General features: G+C 41.8%; 1 protein-coding gene across 3 annotated transcripts in view; it reads left to right on the forward strand.

The window, feature by feature from the left end:
- Positions 1-22992, forward strand: part of PARN (poly(A)-specific ribonuclease) — a 143072-nt gene that overhangs the window by 42747 nt on the left and 77333 nt on the right. For all 3 annotated transcript variants that reach the window (XM_006015524.3, XM_006015525.3, XM_025203411.1), the window contains exons 18-19: positions 5126-5181; positions 10173-10259. In XM_006015524.3, the coding sequence (XP_006015586.1) occupies positions 5126-5181; positions 10173-10259 (143 nt within the window). The remainder of the gene's footprint in view (positions 1-5125; positions 5182-10172; positions 10260-22992) is intronic.

Raw genomic sequence — 22992 nt, forward strand, 5'->3', positions numbered from 1 at the left:
CCCCGACTAATTATTTCCAACTAAACAGTGCTTGGATTTCAAGTATTTTATAATCAGTTTTGTTTCAAATTATTTATAACAAACTTACCCACTAGTGAGGGAATGAATGTAGGGTGTCTTGCTGGTATCAAAACTACTAAATTCAGTGAAAATCATTACCTTATTTTCAAGATTGTGCCTATTACTAGAACATCCCAAAGAACAGCGTTGGTCAGTTGCTTACACCATATTTTTTTCATATAACACACCTTTTCGAAAAAAGAAAAACAGCTGCTAGAAATTAGCATGTGCAGTACGTGCAAGGAAATACAGTAAGAGCAGTTTCTACTATGGGCTGAGCAGAAGCAAAAGTTAAGCCTGCACATGTTTGATGGGAGAAGAGAACAGTGAGCAGGTTTGTCTCCCTAGTCCTTGATACTACAAGGAATTTTTTTCTGTTTCATTCTGCCTTTCAGAAACGAGGGCCGTATCTTACTTTGGTGCGTTGTTTTTGAGAGAGTCTGGTATTCCCCAAGGGTTTTCTTTTAGTGAGGGCCTTAAATGATTTCAGTGTTGCCTTTCCCAATCACTGTAGCTATATCTGAGTCAGATTTAAACTAGGTAGCTTGAGTACCAATAACAATCCTTCTGTGGCAGTGTAGAGACCAGTGTGATTAATTTATTCTATTTTTCAGGTGCATGTGCAGCCCATAGAGCCCTAGACTGCTTGCAGCATGCGAGTTAGTTTGCGTATATCTTCACTCTGTAGAGCTGCAGTGTTGAATTCTAAGCAGCTGAAAATAGTGTTTCTTGATTGTAGGTCCAGGCCTTGAGAATCCACTTTGCATACTAGGTCACCTTGGAAGACTTTTAATGACTCAGAGTTGTCTGTGGTAGTGATAAAATAGCACTAGCATTTTCAGAGTCAGTGGCAGTAATTCTTCAGTATAATGTGGAAATTCTTGTTTTCTTAACTATGCTGTAGTATATAGCTGTTAATTTTAAAATAAACTTTCCATAAATAAATTAAATTATTTGAGTACAACGTTCTTTGGATAAAGGTGATATCTTTTATCGGACCAACTAAATAGTTGGAAAAGTTGTTCTTTGCAAGCTTTCTAGTACAAACACCCTTCTTCAGGCACGGGGAGAGTTTGTTGTTTCTTTGTGTTGTGTTGTCTCCACACAAAGCACACAAAGAAACAATAAATTCTCCCTGTAATAAAAGGGAGAATAAAAGATATCGCCTGTACCCAAAGAACTTTGTGTGCCTATGTCCTTAGACCAACAGAGCTACAACCAACAACCCTAAATTATTTGACTGAATGTAGCAAATGCTTTTTGCCCCAAGCTATGGTGCTGTTAAATAGATGTTATGGTTGGAAATGCCCAGTGTCATTGTCAAACTTGCTAAATTATCTAGTTTAATAAACATAGTGGTTTTTTGTAAAAGAAAAAAAAACAAACCAAAAAACAAACAAACAAACTCTAGAAAAAATCTCTGGAAAGCAAAATACTGTGTAATTTCAAGTATATTTTGGGTCTCAATGTTGTTCTACAGTTTCTCTGCTTGATGGCACAGTATTCTCAGTCTAAAAGACAATAAGATAATTTGGAAGCAGGTAGCTGAACAATAGTTCAAAGGAGGAGGCAGTGCTAGAAAATACTGGCTGGTTTAATAGGTGCTCCTGATGGATCTCAGATTACTTCAGAGGAAAACCAGGATCAAGAAATGACAACCGGTTGGAGATTTCCCTGTCCCAAATAACTATTTGAACCAAATTTGCATGACGAATTTTCAGAGGAACTAGCTGAGATAACCCTCAGTAAGCTTGTGGGGGGGAAGGGGGGGTTGTTGTTGGGTTTTTTAGCTCTGCTTCTGTCAACTCTGGCACTATTCCTAAATGAATTACAAAAACATCAATATATCCAGCTAAGCTGTTCTAAACAAATATGTATTAACAGAATTAATTTGTTTAGAGATGGTACTCATGCAAACTTCTATAAGAAAGTGTCTTTACACATAGAAAAGTATAATGTAGATCTATGTTCTGCTCCTAACATGTACCTTATGGCTTTTTTCCTTAAATCCTTTGAAGGTTTTTCTCTATTCTGATGTGCAGAAATGTATACTAGAGAAAATACATAAAAATAAGGTTGAACACTATTATTGAGTACTAAACCATTACTGAAATAGCACTGTAGATGCAACTCTGTTCCTGAATCTCAGGGGAAACTGATACACAGATTTTTTTCATGTAAAAATCACTCCCATATGTCTATTATAATAAACCAAATCCTGATTTGATTGATTTATATAACATAGTTTTTAGTTTGCAAGTGAAGAATGAACAAGGTAGGGTAGCTCTGGATGGAGATTGTGAACGATTAAAACATTTTACCTGTGTGCCATCACTTAGCCAGCAGAATTGTAGGGTGGTTTGAGTGCAACTTCTTATGGTTTTGAACATGACTATTAATGAGGATAAAGGTGTTTCTCTTAAATGGGTAAGGGCACCAATAGTGACCAACTAGAAATATATGTTTAAAGCATTGGTTAGCTTGCTGGAAGTCTTAAGTATGAGGACTTGTTAACAGGTCGGCCAAATTCCTGTTTTTAGGAGATGTCAATACTACTGTCCCAGCCATGTTGAAAGCTGCTGCTGCTACTTTTTGTCAAGACAGTCTCCATGTGGAATGCCATTTAAAAATTGATACGAAGGAGCTTTCATACTCTAACACTTTTTCTTTAAAAAAATTTTTTTTCTAGCTACAGGCCATTTAAAAGCAAGTTTTAGGAAATAGAAATCAATAAAAATGTCATAGATTTCATAGACATTAAGGCAGAAGGGACCTTGCAAGATCATTGGGTCCAGCCCCCTGCCCAAGGGGCAGGAAGTCAGTGGGGGTCAGATCACCTCAACAAGATAATGATCCATGCATTTCTTAAAAGGTATCCAGAGTTCGCACCACTTCTGGGGGGAGCCTAGTCGAGATTTGGACGGTAAAGAAGTTTTTCCTTATGTCCAGTCTAAAATGGTCTTCCAGCAGTTTGACAGTTAGACCTTGTCTTCCCTTGGGGTGCCCTGGTGAACAGACATTCTCCCAGTTCCTGATGCACACCCCTGATATACTTATCGGCTGCCAGCAAGTCACCCCTGATCCTTCGGTTCTCCAGGCTGGAGAGTCCCATGCCTCTCAGACTCTCCTCATAAGGCAGGGATGGGCAAAATGTGGCCTGCGGGCCACACGCGGCCCACCAGACCATTCTATCTGGCCTGCGGGGCCCCTAAAAAAATTTAGAAAATTAATATTTATCTGCCCCTGACTGTCTGTCATGCAGCCCTCGATGGCTTGACAAAACTCAGTAAGCATCCCTCTGTGTGAAATAATTGCCCGCCCCTGTCATAAGGCCTGTTCTCTTGACCTCTAACCATGTGTGTGGCTCTCCTCTGGACTCTCTCAAGCTTCTCCATGTCCTAAAGTGTGGAGCCCAGAATTGGATGCAGTACTCCGGATGCCTTTTTGTGTCTTGCTTGAGATGCATTGGTAGAGATGCAAATCATGCAGCAAACTTTTACTGATTTCCAGGAAACCTACATAAGCAATAATACAAACTTACTTGTTAAATGTAAATACTTTGAATCATTCTATGAAATGTTATCATTTTTTAAATGTCATTCTTAGAGGATTTTGGACATCTTTGATATGAATAAATGCTTCTAAAGTTTATTGGACAGTTGCTATTTTCACTCTTCCCTATATACACATAGCTGAGTGAAAATTGATATGCATGACTTGCATGAGTATAATTGGAACAAGCAATGCTCTTGGACAGTCCAAGTGAGGAAGCAAAGAACTGAAAATATATGGATAATGTGCTGCTTTTTCTTCCGCTCAGTGTTCTGGGCAGTGGGGCACGAGAGATGCTTGCTTTTCTATATCACTGTTGATACAATAGCAGTTATATGGTTAAACTGAACTATTTTCTCTAGCTTGTTACATTAGCACTAATATAAACTAGCATATTCTTGTGCAGCATTTTGAATAAGATTATTTTTGGTAAGAATTAAAAAAATATCAAAGGTAACTTTCACAGAGGTCTGTGGATAAGCAAGATGATTGGGCCTCCTGGCAGTGATGGTAGTTAAACCATGTTAACACATGTTAACAATCAGGATGCTTGGTATACTGTATATAACTTCTAACAGATTTGTTTTTCCATGAGGTCTGTGTAAGGAGGTCTGTGAGCATTTTTAACTACTAGATTCATTAAGGAACCTTCCAGGGAACCTCTCTGTATTAATGTAAACCAAGTGGGCTGAAGTTTATTAGTTTTTTCTGGCTACTTCTACAACCTCTAACTAAGAAATTAACTTTCTTACCATGTCATGCAGAATATTCTCGTTAACTAGGCAAAGGAACAATCAGCAGTGATTTAAAAATAAAAACATTTAAGTCCCCTAATATTTGGTTCACTGGCTATGTTGTGATGTCCCATGTTTCGAGAGAGGATTCTGAATACTGCAGCTACTAGCAAACTGCAGGAGCAGTGAATAAAAATAAATTTTGAAGTGACACAGATTTTGGAAGGAGGAGAGGTTTTTTGTTATGCTATTTTTTGTCATCTCTCTTTGATCTCTTTGAAATAGCATGGTGAGCTGTTCTAGGCTGCCTCGTCCCATTAAATGAATTTCTCGCAGTGGGGTGCTGAAGATGTAGATAGATAAATCCTAGTGTCCCTTACTGAGCACATTCAGATTGGTACTTGTAGACAGGCCTTCCACTGCCTAAGCAGCCATTAAGTACTTAACTGTATTTGTGCTATACCAGTTAGTTTTTTTATTGAGACTCTCTCGAAATATGTTTTGGTTTTCTTGTCCATTGGTTCCAGATCAAGGTAGTGAGATAAATTATCTGATTGATAGTTATATGGTGTGAATTAAACTGGCTAGTGGAATAGTTCATACCTCTTTATTTTTAATTGGGTCAACATTTGGTGTGTATTTATGCTTTCTGTTTCTTAATATTATTGCTAGGTTAATTAATATGGCTTCTAATTATTTTGAATAAGTAATGTCCAACTAAACTTTATAATAGCCTTTAAGAGAGCTAGCTTGCTAATGACACATTCCTTTTGCTACAGGTTATTTCTTATGAGAGTAACGGACATACCATACCTGAATTTGGAAGGACCAGACTGTAAGTAGTTTGCTTTGCTTGTTTGCTTTTCCTTTCATCTTATCTTGAATTTATCACTTCTCAAGTAAAGAAGTTCAACCACATGAGCAAGTGCAGAACTTCTGTTTGTTATTTTAAGACAAATCCATGTGACGATTTTCAGAGGAACTAGCCAAGATAACCCTTGGTAGGCTTGTTGTTGTTGGGGGCGGGGAGAGGTTTGCTTGTTTGTTTGTTTTTTTTAACTGCTTCCCTCAACTGTGGAATTATTCCTAAATGAATCACAAGAACATTAATATCTCTAGCTAAGCTGTCTTCAAATGTGTATTAATGGAAGTAATTAGTTTAGAGATGATACTCATGCTGACTTCTGTAAGAAGGTATCTTGACACACAGAAAAGTATGGTGTAGGTCTGTGCTTTGCTCCTAACATGTACCCTATGGCTAGAACACAGGAATTCAGTCACAGTTGAACCATATTCAAAATTAACAAAAAGTCTAAATTTACTGATGCCCTTTTTATAATAAACAAATGCAAAAATAATTCAGTACGTTTGTAACTTTGGATGGAGTATCTTCCCTATGCATGAAATACAACCCAAAAATGGCTTAATGAGATCAGATTGTACTTTCTGTGGCAAGTTTAGTGTAGTTGAAGATAACATGTTTGCCCTTTATACTAACTGCCTTTCTTTGATAATAGTAGCCCAAAGTAATATTTACAATCTTGAAGTTTTGCAAGATGGCCAGTTTTATTTTTTGCAGTTAAAGAATACATGGTAGTGAATATTTAACTACTTAATAATTTCACTTAAAACATTCTGTTTGTAACATTGCTTAGCTTTAGCCTAGATTTTCAGACCAAATGCAGTTGCAGCAATATTGGAAGTGGTGAAAATTAAATCTTAAAGCAGTGGTTCTTAACTGTTTTAGACTCAAGGCACTCCTCCATAACTTTTCAGAATTTATCACTGCCCTGTATCAAAAATTTACTTATTACAGTGCTTACCTTTTCATATCTGGTGTGTCCTTGATAGGACCGTGTGGGTCACCAGCTGAGAATCAATGATCTAGCAAATGCTTCCATCATTCCTGCAGTGGGGATGAAGAGAGCAGACATTTGCTTCTTGAAATTTTGCATCAGAACTAAATGTCTGCAAAGAATTTGTTGTTACTGCACCAGTTAGCACTAACACTCACTAGAGAGACTCTCAAAAGTTAATGTTGCTGGCAAAATTGGGGCTCAGATGGACCCAGCCCTCCCACAAGCCTCTAGGACAGGGGCAGGCAAAATATGGCCCATGGACTGCATCCGGCCCATGGTGCCCACCAATGAATTGTACCCTGCCCAGCCCTTCTGCCCACGAGGATGGGAGCGAGGCGCCCATGTACCCAAACATACCCTATTGCGCGTGAATGCCACGTGACCCTGGAGGCTGGGGGACACAGCGAGTTCCTGCAGGCGGCAGCAGCACTGTCAGCGGTGGGAGCATGGCAGTGGTAAGCGGGGAGCTCCCGCAGGTAGCCGCAGCACTGTTGGCAGTGGGAAGGGGAGGTGGCGAGCACCCTTAAAAGGATCTCCTGCTACCCCACTTGAGAATCATTGTTATTAAAATAAAGTCAGTGACTGAACACAACGAAGTGGCTCCATGATTAATCAAAAGCAAAACTTTGATTAAGATCAATAAGACTCACAGGTGTGGAATCTTGATAGTTTGAGATGGAAAACACAATGTGGAAACCATCATGCCATACAAATGTTAGATATTTGGATGCCTTATCTTGATACATCCACTTTAAAGCTATGTTCCAAGGTGATTCTAGTTTTTGATTATACAAAGGCTTAATTTTAACTTAGGGAAGCTTAATATGTAAATGCCTAAAATATTTTTGGCGAGACAAGGGTTTTTGTGAGCGATTTATCTTTTATTGCATAGTTGGGCTAAAGTTAGACAAGTTTTAGAAATGCAGGGCATTTTTCATTCATAATTCCTGGACCATCATTGTTACATCATCACTGCAACATTACCTAACCTATTTTTATTTATTTAATTAAAAATAAGTGGTTTAATAAGTGGTTTATAAATTCTTCTACCAATTAACATTTTTCTTGTTTTGATACCTTTTTTCTCTGTGCACTGAATGAAGAATGTCCTTCTCTAACAAGTAGTCTTTCAATAGCTTAATTGAATACTCAGAAGGAGGTGGTTGTTGCTTGAGAGAGAAATGTTAATTGTGAAAGTTACAAGTCTAATTATTTATGAATATGGAATATGACTATAGCAGTAGCCATAAAATAACTAACTATCTGGGGTTATTGAAGTGGTTTTTGCTTATATAAACTTCAGTGTTAAGCCTTTAGTTGGGAATGTAGCACCCTTTTTCTAGGATAGCAGTTTGCCTGTACTATGTCAGGGGTCATTAAGAAATGATATCTCAGCTGCTAAACTGTGGAGTTACTACTTCCAGGTGCTGTCTAATTACAAGACATGTTTTGTTGTCTCAACTTGGGAAAGAACGCTTAACAGTTTGTCTCTCTAAAGCGATAAAGACAGTTGTCTGAGAGCTGTTTGCAAAGGGAAAAACTGATGGAGTCTTCTGGAGGTCTGAGGTAGTTAGGCATTCCTAAACTTCCAGAGGGACGATAAGCTTAGGGTAGATGATCAGTTGGACCTTTTTTTCTCTGTTCTCCTATAAAAATTAAACAAAGTTGAAAAATCTGCCTGACCACTTCTCACCTCTGCTGCCTGCTAGGTAAATTCCTGAAGGTTTGCCCCCTGAAAATCTTCCTTATTTGGGCCTTCTGGGTATATATGGTCCACAAGGTAGCCCAATGTAAAACGGAGAAATCATGAGATAGCCCAGGGCCCAATGTAAAAGGGAGATGGCATGTGATGGTATTATAGTTGGGTAAAGGCATGCTTAGGGAAAGGGTCAGTTGTAGTTAGTCTTGTAACTAATGTAAGTATTGTTCCCTTTATGACAACTTTTAAAACAAACTGCTGTGAAAGTTTTTGGTGAATAATTTAATAACCCATTCTACTTTCTAGATGTGTTGAATAGGTGTTGTGGAATACTAAAATCATGAATAGTCATGTGTAAATATCCTTGACTTAAACTAATTCTAAGGCCTTGTTATTTATCAAAGGGAGGGTTCAAAGTGCAGTAAAAGAAGTGTGAAAGGTAAAAATTGATAACCTTTATTCAGTGAGGATTATAATTATTTTATAATGTTCTCATTTTTCCTACTTTGTATATAAACAGATGTTGTTTAAATCTACATCTTGTGTTCTAGAATTAATTTTACATTTTTACAATTTTAAGTATGATGCACCGATTTAAAAAAAAAAAAAAAAAAAAAAAAAATTGAATTGTTTGTTTACCCTGATCTCTGGCACACCAGAAGAAATAGCTCTTCCATAATCCTATATTTTAAACGTATCTGTTCTTTTAAGTGGGGCTATATTCATCAGTAAAATTTGAAATAATATATATAAAATGTTCATGAATGTTTATTTCCCCCTCTTAAGTAGAGACTTTAAACATTGCCATGAATAATATGTCTGAATGTCATTCCAGTATTGTTTGTCTTGAGCTTATTTAACATGCTTTTTTTGTTTGTGTGTATGCAAGGTTTTTTAAGTTACTAAATTTCAACTGAAATCTGAAAAAATTACTTACAATATTCCTGATTTGCATTTTTTTACAAATGTTACCATCTTAAACTGTCATAGTATTAGCAGTTTCTAGAGAAATTCTGCGTTTTTTAAAATCAACTGACCATACAGGGGAGACAGCAATAAATGCCTTGAAAATAAAGATCCAGTTTGGTCAAGATGAATGAGCCACACGCTAAGCAGTACTTTCACTACTTATGATATTAATCACATTAATCATGCAGTATATTGGGCAATATTGTTGGGGTCACAAAATAAAAAATAGGGTATAATTATGTAGGGCTATTTGACTTGGGATAGAGTATTTCCATTGACAGAGTCACAGCAAGCAAATGCTACCTTGGAATTTTACAAGGGCGGATAGGGCATGTCAGTGCTTTAGTCCTCATGCAGTCAGTAATGTATTTTGGTAAAAAGTTGTACTTTTGAGCCAGTTTTCCTTAAATAGTTCACTGAAAGCTTCTGCTGCATAGTATGGGCTTCTGGCAATATAGTAAACGCTATCCTATGCATCAGATCTCTTTTTAGGTAGCACAGAGAAGAGTCATTGTGTTGCCGTGTCCTGGTTAAAGTAGGACACTGAGGATTCTAAGCAAAGGGGTTACTGCATTTGTTTTTGGAAATGCTGTTATACAGTAATCTCTAAGGGTGTATGCACTCACTCATGCAACGCAATGCTGGGTGCTTTTGAAAACACCCAGTGCTGCGTCACATGCATTTATATAAATGGTGAAATGCACATCAGCGCTAAGAAAATGCCGGTAGCATGCTTTTTCAAAGGCGTCTTAGTTTCAAAGCACACGGCCACCATTTTCTTAGTGCTGACGCACAGTTTGCCATTTATACAAGTGCAGCGCTGGGCGCACCAGTTCACATGCTCCGCAGACTCGATTAATCGAATCTGCTCCAATGCATTAGATTTCCAGCACATTGGAGCAGACAAATGTACATGTATAAATTCCCTAAGTGAAGAGCAAAATGGTAAAATACAGTTACTGATTTAAGTTGCAACATGAAGAGGTTAGGCACTTTTGGTTTCCCTTTGAATGTGGTATAAGAGGGGCTGGAGACAAAGCACCAAAATGTGGAGAGCTTTGGACAGTTTTTGTGGCATGCACAATTTTCAGTTTCACATACAGATGAGTCAGTTGGACAAACTGACTTGTATAAATATAGTAACTCTGTGCAGTTATCATAATCTTAATCAAGGTTTAAATGTAAAGCTTTCTCTTTACTTTTTTTTTTTTTTACATTTTAGATAAATAACACCAATTCATATCTTGAAAAAATAATGGGTAACTGGTTTTATTAAATGCTTTTTTTTACCTCTTGCAGTGCAGCCAAAACGAGATCATGTTCTTCATGTTACGTTTCCCAAAGAGTGGAAGACCAGTGACCTTTACCAGCTCTTCAGTGCCTTTGGTGAGTAATGCTTACCCTTTCCAAAAAATTTCTCATGGGTTTCCATGGGTTCTCCATAACACCAGTTTTTACACTTGCTTCAAAACTTCTAAATAAAACCATTTATGATTTAGGTCTCATACAGTTGTTCGGTTTCTCCTGGGAGAGTCACTGCTTTCCCAGGAGAAATCACGAGTGAACAGATGTTCAGGCTTTTTCTCCCATGGTAAAAATGGCCGCTACAAGAGAAAAATAACACCCAGCCTTAAATCATTCCCAGGAGTTTCTCCTGGGAGAGCAAATAGGTTCATAGATGCTAGTGTCTGTACATGCCGTGGCTTGTCTCAGAAGAGAACATAATCTTTCAGTGTCTCCCTTCCCTTCAAGTGTGTCCCTTGCTGGATTCTGCTGCTCCAGTAAGAGGCAGAAAGCACCCCCTTTAAAATCTGCACGTTGTGCTGCAGGGAAAAACAGGCTGACCGTGAGCAGTCTGCGTCTGCCAATCAGAGCTGTTGCCAGGCAGACTAAGGAAGGCTTCAAAACATCCTGTGATTTCCACGCCCCCCCAAATATTCAAATGTCTGTACATGTGGCTCTGGGTAAGTTTCTTTACCAGGAGAGCAAACCTGGGAGAAGTCTCCCAGATTATTTGAATGTGTGTCCACCCAACTGTCAGTGCTTTAAAAAGGCCCTGCTAGTATTTTATCTATTAAAGAACTGTTATCAACTTACTTCAACTAAAAACAGGTTTCAGTCTTACAGCTTGGTGTTATAGAAACTGGACCTCTCACTTTTTGAAAGTAAACCAATGCATGATATTTTAGAGTTAAGGTAAATAGACTAGCATTTGATTAACTACACTGATGTTTCAGGCACTTACTATTTAAGACATTTGGGTGTCAGAAAATCAGAATTCAGTGGCTGTGGGGGGGGATTCATTGCATGCTTTCACTTGTATGTATGATTCTGCTTCGGGTGGGGATTCATTGCAGGCTTTCACTTGTATGTATGATTCTGCTTCGGCTTTACTCTAATCCTCCCACTGATGGAGCAGATACACACACCCTCCCTTTTTCTCTCAAATCTAATCCCAGAAGTCTGAGCCTCAGAATTTGCTGACAGCGTCTGGAAAGTAGCTTTCATGTGGTGCTGGGTTTTATTTAAACTTGATAAAACTGCTTTATGACAGCTAAAAATATAAATCAAATATAATTCTTGTAAGTAAATGTAACCACAAGAATATTTGATCTCCAATGAGAGGAGACACGCTTGCAATGTATTCTTTGCTATGCAAGTTTGAGGCTGTGTTTGGTTCATACCATTGCCATGTTCTCTTCATGTGGCAGGATCTTTATAAATAAAGATTTCATGCTACTCAAAATTTTGCCCTCCTTTACATCTGGATTTGAAAATATATCATGTTTTCTTGGTTCTAAGCCTTTGGGGTTATGTGGAACTAAAAAGTGTACGCTTTTTATTTTATTTTCTCTTCCACGCTATGCTGCTAATATACTGGCTGGTTCTTAGTATTCTGATTTGGGAAGTTGGGTGTACAATGTTAGCTTAACCATAGAGATTTTCTAGAAATGCATAGAATGAAGAATTCTTTGGATGTGTACATTATGAGTTGTGAATTCTTTGTTTCTTCAGAGAGCATCAGTTTAGAAACTACAGGGTGCATCTGCACATGCAGTTTGAAGCAATAAACTCTGGAGCAGTTTGAGCTGGAGTAACCTACTCCTAGGCTCAGTGTCTATACATGCACCCGGAACAGCAGCAATTTGACCTGGGGTGGAACAGTTTATGCTAGGGTTGCTCCTGCCCTGCTCTGCCATGGGCTTTGGATAGTGGCAGAAGGGGCTGGCTGGGGCATGAGGGTGCTGAAAGTGTGGAGCTATGTGGCTAGGCGGCAGGCAGGAATCTGGCCCCCTTATGCCTAGGTTGATGGCACAATTTATGCCGATGGTCAGTGTCTACACATGTATTTCATTACTCTGCTGTAAGATAGTACTGACCCTGACAGTACTATCTTACGGCAGTGTTAGTTTACTGCAACCTAATACCCTCTCTCATGTAGATGGGGACACTTTACTATACAGCTAATTAGTCTACTCCGCAGTAAGTTGCACATGTAGATATGGCCACAGAAACTCCAGATCTGGTGTTGGATGCATTTCCTTTCATAGTGATAGCATGTGTTGCAGACATTGTTTATGGCCACTAGGGGTCACACTTGTGCAATACTATTTAATTTAGGAAACCGAGTCCTTTGAGAAATAATCACCTAGTACTTAGAGTACACTAAGACAGAGCACTTGAGTTCTTAAGAATTCGGAGTCCATTTACAGTTGATTAACTTAATTTTCTCAGCATCCTAGGAGTCATACTATCTAGTACAGACAGAGGAAAAAAATGAGGTAAAATGAGACTGAGAGAGAGTGACTAGTCAAGAAATGTCAAAGCAAGTCAGTAGTCCTGACAAATCAGATCTTCCTACTCTTCCAGCTTAGCAGACAATTGTTTTTTTTTAAACAAGGACTTCTGGCAGGGGTGGGTGATAGTTAAAATTTAAATAAAAAATAATTAGGTTAAAATATGAGCTCTTTAATTTCATAATGTTATTCACTTTTAACTTCATAATAAATAAATGTCTTAAATGTTTGGTCTAGTGAGAACAATGCTTGTAATAAACACTTGAGACTTGCCAGTGAGCCACTGCAGTGTTTAAAGCAAGAGGATGCAGGCTGAGATTTACTGCACTGAAAAAGACATTCATGCTTTTAATGTTTCATGCTGCATACCAACTATGCACCTGTTCATAATATAAGATTTTTTATTTTATTTTATTTTATTTTTTTACAATCTTATGGCAGACTGTTTTAAAGCATTCCTATTAGAAGCACTGGTCAGACCTAAAAGCAAAGAATGGGCAATCTCCTAAGAGTCTTCTTTTCTTTCATTTCTTTTAGGGCTTGAATTGGTATAGAATACTTTAATACTTGTCACTTGATGACAAGTCTGACGGTACTTAAAATAACATTTTATGCTAGTCATTGTAGTTCTTGTTTGTTGTTTCATTATCAGCTAAGGAAACACTTTCAGGTGTTTTGGATTCAGTCAGTGTATCATCAGATTGTTATCACCAGAATGAGCGAGTTTGATTTAATCAGACCTTAACATACAATTTTACCGAGATAAAAAAAACCCTGGAAAGAAATGAATGATGGGGGTTTTTTTTTTTTCTATCGGAGCTTAGTGAACATCAAAGTGTAAAATGCACAAATGACAAAATATTTTTAAAAACTCCGTTTTAATAATTGAAGCTTTTACATAGTGACTTGAACATTTTAATAGGCCTGCTTTTTAAAAGCAAAGCCTTTGTACTGCACACCTACAGTTCCCGTTGGTGCTGCAAGTACACAAGTACTGAGGCAACAGTTTCTTTTTCAAGTGTTAATCAACGGTGATGCATTAAAATATTTATATCCATGTCCTGAAGTCAGTGTTTAAAGGTGGTTAGCTTGCAATTTAAAGATGAAGTAATTACATCATGATTTTGGAAGTGAACTGCCTAGTTAAAAAAATGAAAACTTTAAATACAATGGTAGTAATATGTTCTGAATACCATTCATATACCAATTTGTCCTTAACATTTTTGCATTACCATCCTGGGGTAGACTTTCTAAACATTTTTCTGCTGTCTTGTCATCTTGGTACTCTGTCCTCCCTTCAGGAAGGTGAATTGGCTTATTAATCCTTCTCAGCTATTCAGTGAGCAAATATTGTTTGCATTACTCTACAAGTATGTGTCTTAATTGCCTGCTCTCCCAAGGTAAATGTGTTAAACTCGTTTTACTGTCATGCAAAACGGGCAGAAACTGCTGCAGCTCTATCATGTTGAATTAAATCATTACCTATGTAATAATTTTTTTTTTTTTTTTTAGCATGAAAGCCGAAGAAAATAATTTTAGGGAATGCTACTATCCATGCTGCTTGAGTAAAGTATTCTGTCAGCATAATCAGTCCGAGAAAAGTAGTGCTGGGAGGGACCTCCAGAGGTCATCTAGTACAACCCCCTGCCTGAGGCAGGATCATCCATATCCAAATCAATGTGACCCAATCCACAGTCTAAACCAGGAGTAGGCAACGGTTTTTGGCCAGAGTGCCGAAAAAACCACAATGTCTACCTTGGAAGGTGCTGGAGTGCTGGCATGTCAGAAAAACAAAATGGGGGGGAGGGGAGTGTACATGGCAGGCTGCACTGCATATTGGTATATTTAATAATCATAAATGTTGCCTTTGTTGTGTATTCCTTTTTTGTTGAGCATGTTGCAATGAGACAGAAAAAAGAAACAAATAAGCAAAAGAGGAGAGCAGAGAGAGAACCAGACACGCACACAGAGAACCATGTGCACAAATGCAGAGAACCAGAACATGCCCAGAACAGACACATACACACACATCCAGAACCAGACACGCGTGCGCGCACAGACGCACAAGACCAGACGAAGGCAGACAAATGCGCAGAACCAGATGTGTGGGCACATGGAGCTGGGCTCCTGTGCCATTGGACAAAATCCACTCTGAGGCGTGTGTGCACCTGCTGGTATGGAGCTAATGCTGGATCCCAGAGCAGATGTTTGTAGCCTCCTGGCTGCAGCTGGCCCTGGTTCTGGGTAGCTGCTGCCAACCACAGCAGGGCTTGCAGTTGCCCAGCTGCCTGCTGGGAGCAGCCCAGGCTTAGTGGCTGGCAGCAGCTGCCTAGATCCCAGGTCGGCAGTGGTGTGCCGAGCAAAGTGACCTCATGTGCCGTGCTCGGCACGCGTGCCGAGAGTTGCTGACCCCTGGTCTAAACTCTACTTAGAACCTAATGCCCTAACCCGCCACAGGTAAAGCAGGGGAGCCACAGCAGCCAACCTCCTACATCTATGAAATGTTGTCAGTATATGTTCAAGGGATCCTGGGTAGAGGGCCATGCTTCCTCCCCTCTTCCCCCTGCAACGGAGGAAGACAAAGACCCCCACAGTCGGTACCAATCTGACCATGAGGTAAAATTCCTTCCTGACCTCAGCTATGGCATTTGGTCTGACCCTGAGCAAAGGGGCAAGACTCTGAAGCCAGGACCCTTCAGCTGTGGTCCCAGCAGGAGCATTGGCACACCCCAGTCAAAGTCCCCAGCCTCAGCTGTAGCCAACACCCAATGCCTCTGAGGGAGACTTAAAAACACTGACACATGTAGCAGAAAAGGGGATGGGGGCAACCAGTAAAGCCCAGAAGCATAGGAAATACCCTTAGAAGAACATTGATATAGCTACGCTTAGATCATCCCTGGCCCCTGGCTGTCCAGCCTGTTCTTTAACACCTCCAGTGTTGGAGAGTTCACAGCTTCCTAGGCAGTCTGTTCCACTGCATCGCTGTTCTAACACTGGAGTTTTCGGGGTATCCAATCTAAACTCACTTTTTTTACTTTTTTAAATTCACTCTTACACAATATAGTGGTATGTTGTCCACACAAAATTCCCATGTAATAGAAGTTGTGTGGTTATTGTTACTTAAAAAAAATGTTATCTTAAAACTAAAATTGAAATAAAATTTAAAATAGTGGGTTTTGCTCAGAAATAGTAGATGTAATTCTCTTCCACTACTGTTTGGATAGAAACTGGCTAGCATGTGATGGTATAATGTTGCAAAGTATAAAACTTTCCCTCCACTTTTAAATTTATCAAATCATCATAGGCTAGGCAGAATAGTCCCACTTCTCAAATTATTCAAGACACTTGGTTTCTAAAAGAAGCATTTGCCTCAACCTTTTCCTGTCTTCACCTTATTTAGTATTGAATATTTGGATTGGATTTGCTGCAGTAAATTGGCATCCAGTTATGTTTGCTAAATACTGTGCATGCAATACACCTGCATATAACACCTATTATTGTTTCATCATTCTTAAGAAATGCACAGTATTAACAAAATGTTTGACAGATTTGCTGGATTCAACTTATTTTCCTGTCCTACATTTGTATTTCTCTTGATTTAACTAGTAATCAAAGTTCATTTCAAATGAGAGCAAGTATAGTCTTTTCAAACTGGTAAGAGTTAGGAGTTGCGTAAGAGTTCATGTTTGAGCGCACTTTAATCATCAGGTCTTTACAATCATTCCTCTATATTAAAAGCTACTATGTTTAAATATTAACATCCTAATTCTTTGGACAACTTATTTTAATAACCTAAGCATAAATTAACAGTGTGGTAAACTATACACACAGGCAGAGACTGCCACATCAAATTAACTGTAACCCCAGATCTGCTTAGAGGTAGAATCCTTACTGCAGTAGTTAATAATATTTTCTTATGTACTGTTTGAGTTCTAGTACACTAGTACATTTCTTTTTTGTGGGCCTGTCATTGGCATTAGTGAAAACATGGTCACTTAAGCAGGACTTAAGTCTCACCTTTAACTGAGTTCCAGTCCTCCCCTAACTCTTTGTGTGTAAATGCATGTGGTATAAAAGGTTAGTCTAACCCTTGCTTCCAGTCCCCTCAAGTATTGAGTAAATTTCATATTAATGGATTAAATATAGTGAAATTATAGGAAAGGTAAAGCTGGATGGGACCTCAGGTGGTCATCTAGTTCACACCACTCTTCTTAAGGCAGGATTATCCCTGAGAAACCACCCCAGTTAAATGTTCTGCTAACCTGCTACTAAAAACTTAAAAGGAAGGTGATTTCACAGCCTCTCTGGGTAGCCTGTTCCAATGTTTAACTGCCCTCATAAGAAAAGTCTTCCTGATTGCCAACCTAAATTTCCCTTTTTGCAGTTTGATGTATTGCTCCTAGTTGTGTCCCCAGCAGTCACAGAGAAGCCTTACCTCCACCCTCTATAACCATCCTTCAAATGGTTTCCCCCTCCATCTTCTCTTCCCCAAGACTAAATAATCCTGGTTCTTTAAGCCTTTCTTCATGCTTCACAGAACTCTAATCATTTTTGAGATCTTTTAAATATGTCCATATCCTTCTTTAAGTGTGTAGCCAAAAACTGGGTTTTATACTCCAGGTGAATCTTCATCAGTTCTGAATAAGTACCAAGGACAAAGCAGTCCAGAATGCACAGTAATATAGGGTATAACTCAAACACAAGACTAATAGGACTTGCATCCAACTAGAAGAGTGAGAAGTTACCTTGAAAATCTATTTGTAATTAAAAGATGAAATTGATACTGCACAGGAAATCAGTTCAGTAAACCATTTTAAGATGCATTTGGAGTAGGATTCAAGTGGCCCAGAAATATTTCTTCTAGCTAGTGAAGTCGTGAATCACTGACAAATGTATTTTTTTTTTTCTTTTTTTCTCCTTCACCGTCACTGGAAGCAGGTTGTGAGCTGGTTATAACTTAATAGTTGTCCCAGATACCAGCTCTCAGTTCTGTCCTACATTGAGTCCCTGTGCCCTATGAGCTGTTAAGCTGTCTACAAAGACTGGCAGTCTTTCTGCCTACCATACTGAGTTCCTTCCATTGTAAGGCAGGGTTCTACATTCCTAAAGCACTATGAATGATTAGAAATAACGGAGAAAATTGTTTATACTACAGTGCCTTTCATGAAACTACTTCAAAGAATACGGGTTTAACTGGAGTTTCATTTATGGGACAAATATTTAACCTTACTGTTATGACAGGCCTAGTTTGGAAACCTGGCACATGAACTGGGAATTGTCAGAAACCATATTGAATCAATTATGGTTTTATTGGTATTGAAATTATTATAACTGAAGTTCCAAACAGCTGGCTTCTCAGAGGTATAGTAACTTGCAACTGAAAAATTTGAAAAGTCTAGTTTGGTTTTAACAATTGCAAGAAAATAAGCAATTTATTATTTGGCAGAACTTCAAAAAGAACTTTCTTATAATCTGTTGGTATAGGTTGGAAAACAAAAGTTCTGAAAACAACATACATTTCAAGCCTCAGTTTCCATAGGTTCTTGATTTTTAGTTTGAAATTTTAACCTTGGTGCATACTTACGTAACAAGCCTAACAGAATGCTAAGGTATCAAGTGCTACAACTGAACTGGAGCTGTACTAGGATGTTCATTCTCATTCATAAAATAAATGTACTAACTGTTGACGTGAAGTTTATGGGTGACAGAGTGCCTCAGGACATTCTTCTACAGTCTTCAGTTTCTAAGGTGTCCTAAGAATATTAGAGGTACACTGGTATATCAGTACCAATCCAATATCAGACTGATGTAAAGAAAATTGGCTGTATCAGAAATCGGCCTGAGGTGGCTGATAAATGGCCCTGTGTGCATGCAGCGGCAGCGCAGAAAGCAGGCAGCAAGGAGCACAGCCTGGCAGTGTAGAGAGCTGCGTGCAGCTGGTAAGTCCATTGTGGTAGAAGGGGCAGGGGGGGACAGATCAACGCCCCCCACAGTGAGGGAGGGAGAGGGAGGGGCAGGGGCAAGTGCAGGACTGAGCTGCAGCTTCTGGGGGGAGCAGCTCTCTCCGCTGTATGGTATGGGAGGCATGGTGGGGGCGTGTGTCCCCGGATCTGCACCGGGGTGGGGAGTTGGGGGCGGTATGTGCCCCTGGATCTGTGCGAGGGGAGGGGGCTGGGCAGGCTGGAGCCAGGGCTGTGCCGGGCTCTTCTCAGCAGGAGCTGGGTTCAGAGCGGGGTCTACAGAGGGGGCTGCAGCCACTTCAGATTTCGTCATAGCCCCCCTGTAGCCCTGCTCCCAGCGCAGTCACAGCACAGCCCTGGCTCAAAGCCCCGCCTCCACCCACACACTGGGAGCCCAGCCCACGCTGAGAAGAGCCTGGTGCAATGGACTTACCAGCTGCACGCAGCTCTCTACACTGCCAGGCTGTGCCCACAGCTGCAGCCCACCTGCCCTGCCCTGTGCAGATCTGGGGGGACACAGCCCCTGCCCATGCCATCCTGGGGTGCACGTAGTGGCAGAAGCTGCCCCTTCCCCCCCCCGCCCCGGCTGACGAACCATGACTCCATCCTGCACCTGCCTTACCCCAACTGGGCAGTGCCTGTCCCTGCCTCCTCCCTCACTGTGGGGGGTGTTGATCTGCACCCCCTCCACGCCCCTTCCTTCCTCCCTCCCTCCCCTTCCACCACAATGGACTTACCAGCTGCATGCAGCTGTATCAAAAATCAGATCAGTATCTGCTGATATGCTTCCTTAAATCGGCTATCGGTATTGGCCCTCAAAATCTCTATCTGTGCACCCCTAAAGAAAATAGAATTTTTTTGATAATATAATCTGTAGTTATGAGAGGAGTAACTAGACACTTTAAGGTAGAATGTTGAGAAGAAAACGTACTTCAGATGTTTGTCTTTTGGAATTAAACTGCTGCATTTCATTACTATGTGACCTAAAATGCCATAATTCTATTTGTGTATTTTTTACCAGGTGACTGAAGGCCCTGTCTCTCACCCCTTTAATAAAAAAAACTAAATAGTTTCATGATAAAACTCCAAGTATTTTTTCCACTTGGTGTTTATGTTGACAATGTATGCTCCGTGAGAGAGCCTGGAGTCCTTTAGCCAGAGTTATAAGTTGTAACTCAGCAACCACAAATTAATTCCTCCTTATTGCCCATGACAGAGACACAGAGCTATGATTTAGGCTTGGGTTGGTTTGGTTTGTTTTAATAGCTGGTTAGCATTACCATTTAGTTACCTGGTTTGTGTCTCCTGATTTAAAAACAAAAATTTCTAATATAATAAAAGTCTTAGTCTGTTGGTAATGCTTTATGAGCACTCTGATTGGTTGTCTCAGCAGCCAATGACAGAGCTAGCTGAAACAACCAATAAGAGTGCTGTGCACGGACAGATGCACACAGTGGAGCACCGCCGTGACAGCGGGGACTGAGGAGCTGGAATGGGGGGTGGAAAGGCCAGTGGTGCTGGCCTTGCTGCCACCTCGGTCCCCGGCAAAGGGGGATGCAGGCGATGGACTGGCCTGGTGGAGCACTGCCATGATGGAAGGGACAGAGTGGCAGGTGGCGGCAACATGGGGTGGTGGGTAGCGGTGCTCTATCCCCTCCCCTCCCTCCCAGTCATTCTTGACGGGCAGTTCGCTAGTTACTTTATAGGTTTTTGGTGCTTGGATGTAGGTCATAGGACTGATTTATGGTTTCATGCTTTAAGAATCTGCCTACGTTTGAATCATCTATGCTTGACACAGACATGCTACCTGTTTTTAAGGAAGTTTCTTTACAAAGAAATATGCTTGGGTCTCTCTTTATGTGAGGTTTGCATTCCAAAAAAACCTTGCATAAAATGAGAGTGAATTCATTATTACATGTAATTAATAGGGATATATACCAGCCTCGCTCTACTGCCCCCCCCAAACCATGACAAATTCAAACAGTAATCGCACAATACAATAGCTGCTGTATAGAGAGGCTGTGAGCTCTGCGCTGCAAGCGGTGGCATATGCAGGGGGTGTCACCAGAGCAGCGCAGGGCAGGCTGGAGAGGCACCTGGGGGAGGGAAGCAGGGAACGCGATCTGCTCACTGCTCCTGGCTCTGCCCAACTTCCCTTCCCCAGGTGCCTCTCCAGTCCAGCAGGAGCAACCCAGTGTGGCTGGGAACAACAGGGCTGCACAGAGAGCCTACGAGCTCCCTGCTGTACCAGGTCAAGTCTGCTGGGCTGTGGAGATGTCTGGGGTAGGGAAGCGGGGAACAGCGGAGCTTCATAGAGAAGGTGCTTGCCCCACACTGCAAGCAGCAGCCCGCACAGCAGGTGCATCGCCAAGGCACCTCCGGGTGAGCACCTTTTCTGCATGGCCCCACTGTCCCCTGCTTCCCTGCCCCTGAGCCTCCACAGCACAGCGGGCATGACCCAGTGCAGCAGGGAGCTTGTAGCCTCTCCGCACAGCCCTGCTGTTCCCAGTCACACTGGGTCACGCCCAGTGGGCTGGAGAGGCACCCGGAGCAGGGTGGCAGGGAATGGTGGCTGATCATCCTGTGCTGCCCTGGGAACGTGCCTCCTATACCTGCTGCTCTTTGAGGGGCACAGCTCCGTGCCACAGGAGGCACATGGCCAGGGCAATGGAGTGAGGGGTGCTGGAACCAGGCAAGGAGAGGAGCCAAGCTAGGCCGAGGATCAGGGCCAGGGCCCACTGTGCCCATGCATCTGCCTCTTCTCCTTCTAAGTGTCCGTAGCAGTGGGGAGCTGGCCCTCCCCCGACAAGCCATCAGAGGCTCAATCCTGTTTCCCGCTGGGGCCCTGCAGCTGCACACTGTGGCTCCAGGCCCCAAGCACCCCCCCAGCTGGATAGCAGCCCCAGCCCTGCCCAGCTCCCTCCCTACAGGGGCCTCAGTCCCAGACATGCTTACCCCCCTGCAATTTACCTGGTGGAGCTGCCCTCAAGGCTACTTGGGGCCATGTGCACGTACTGTACATGCACGTGGCAATCCTGTCTCGCCGCCTGCCATCCACTTCTCCCAGCTCCCTGGAAGCTGGAACTCTGCCAGTCTGCAGGGAGCTCATTGCCAGCTGACTTTGCATAAGATGGGATTTTTCTCGCAGAAAGCGAATTTCTGGTATAAATAAGGTCATTGCATATAAGTGAATTCGCACAAAACAAATTTGCATAAAGAGAGACCCGAGTGTATTTGATTTGCAATTTCACTTGTCAAGTGTACACAGAACTCATGATTCACACTTGAAATGTTTGATCCTGTTCTCTGTCAAAGCTAGGGTTTATCCTGGTACTCTGTGTACCAGAGGTTATACTCAGACCCAGAGATTTGTTAAGCCCCAATCAGTTTTAACAGGGTGCAGTTGGTCATTCTTTGTCATCTGTGACTTTAAGAATTGTTCCTTTTTCATCTCTACCTTGCTGTGTGCAGATACCTAAAAAGGCTGGCTCATCTTTTCACTGTTTTTTCCTTCTGGGGATTTGAATGTAGAACTGCTGTCCTTTTAAATGTCATGTTAACTAGGGGTGCACCGATAGAGATTTTTGGGGCCGATACTGATCCAAGCTGTATCGGAAATTGGAGAGCTGTGTGCAGCTGGTAAGTCTGTTGTGGTGGAATGGGAGCGGGGAGGGAAGAGGCATGGTGGGGCAGATCAAAACCCCTGCTGTGAGGGATGGCGTGGATCTTGGGCAGGAGCCTGGAGCAGGCACTGCCTGGCCAGGGTGGGGCAAGGCATAGGACAGCTGTGGTTCATCCAGGGGTTGTGGGGAAGTGGGGAGGTTCCTGCTGCCGTGTGCATGGGTGGGGCTGTGTCCCCCAGATCTCTGCGGGGTGGGCTGCCAGTGTAGGCTGGGGCTGGGACTGCGCTGAGCTCTTCCCAGTGGGGGGCTGGGGTAGGTGGCAGCAGTGCTGGGAGGGGGCTATCACATCCTGGCCCAGCCCCCTGCCGCCCAGGAAGAGCCCAGTGCAGCCCTGGCAACAGCCTACCCCACACAAATCTGGAGCACGTGCCTCTCCCCCCATGTCCTCCAGGGGTGCATGCAGTGGTGGGAGCTGCCCTGTGCCCCCGATGAGGCACGGCTCCATCCCCCACCCTGACCTGGCCGGGCAGTGCCTGCCCACGCCCCACTCCCTTCCTCGCCATGGGGTCCTTATTCTGCACCCCCCCCACACCCCTTCCCTTCCCCCTCCCCATCCACCACAACAAACTTACCAGCTGCATGCAATTCTCCAAGCTGCCAGGCTGTGCTTCTCACCACCTATGTGTTGCTCTGCAGCTGTGTACATGCATGGGCCACTTATCAGCCACATCAGGCCATA

Source organism: Alligator sinensis, unplaced genomic scaffold (genome assembly GCF_000455745.1).
Source record: "Alligator sinensis unplaced genomic scaffold, ASM45574v1 scaffold73_1, whole genome shotgun sequence".
Taxonomy (NCBI): domain Eukaryota; kingdom Metazoa; phylum Chordata; order Crocodylia; family Alligatoridae; genus Alligator; species Alligator sinensis.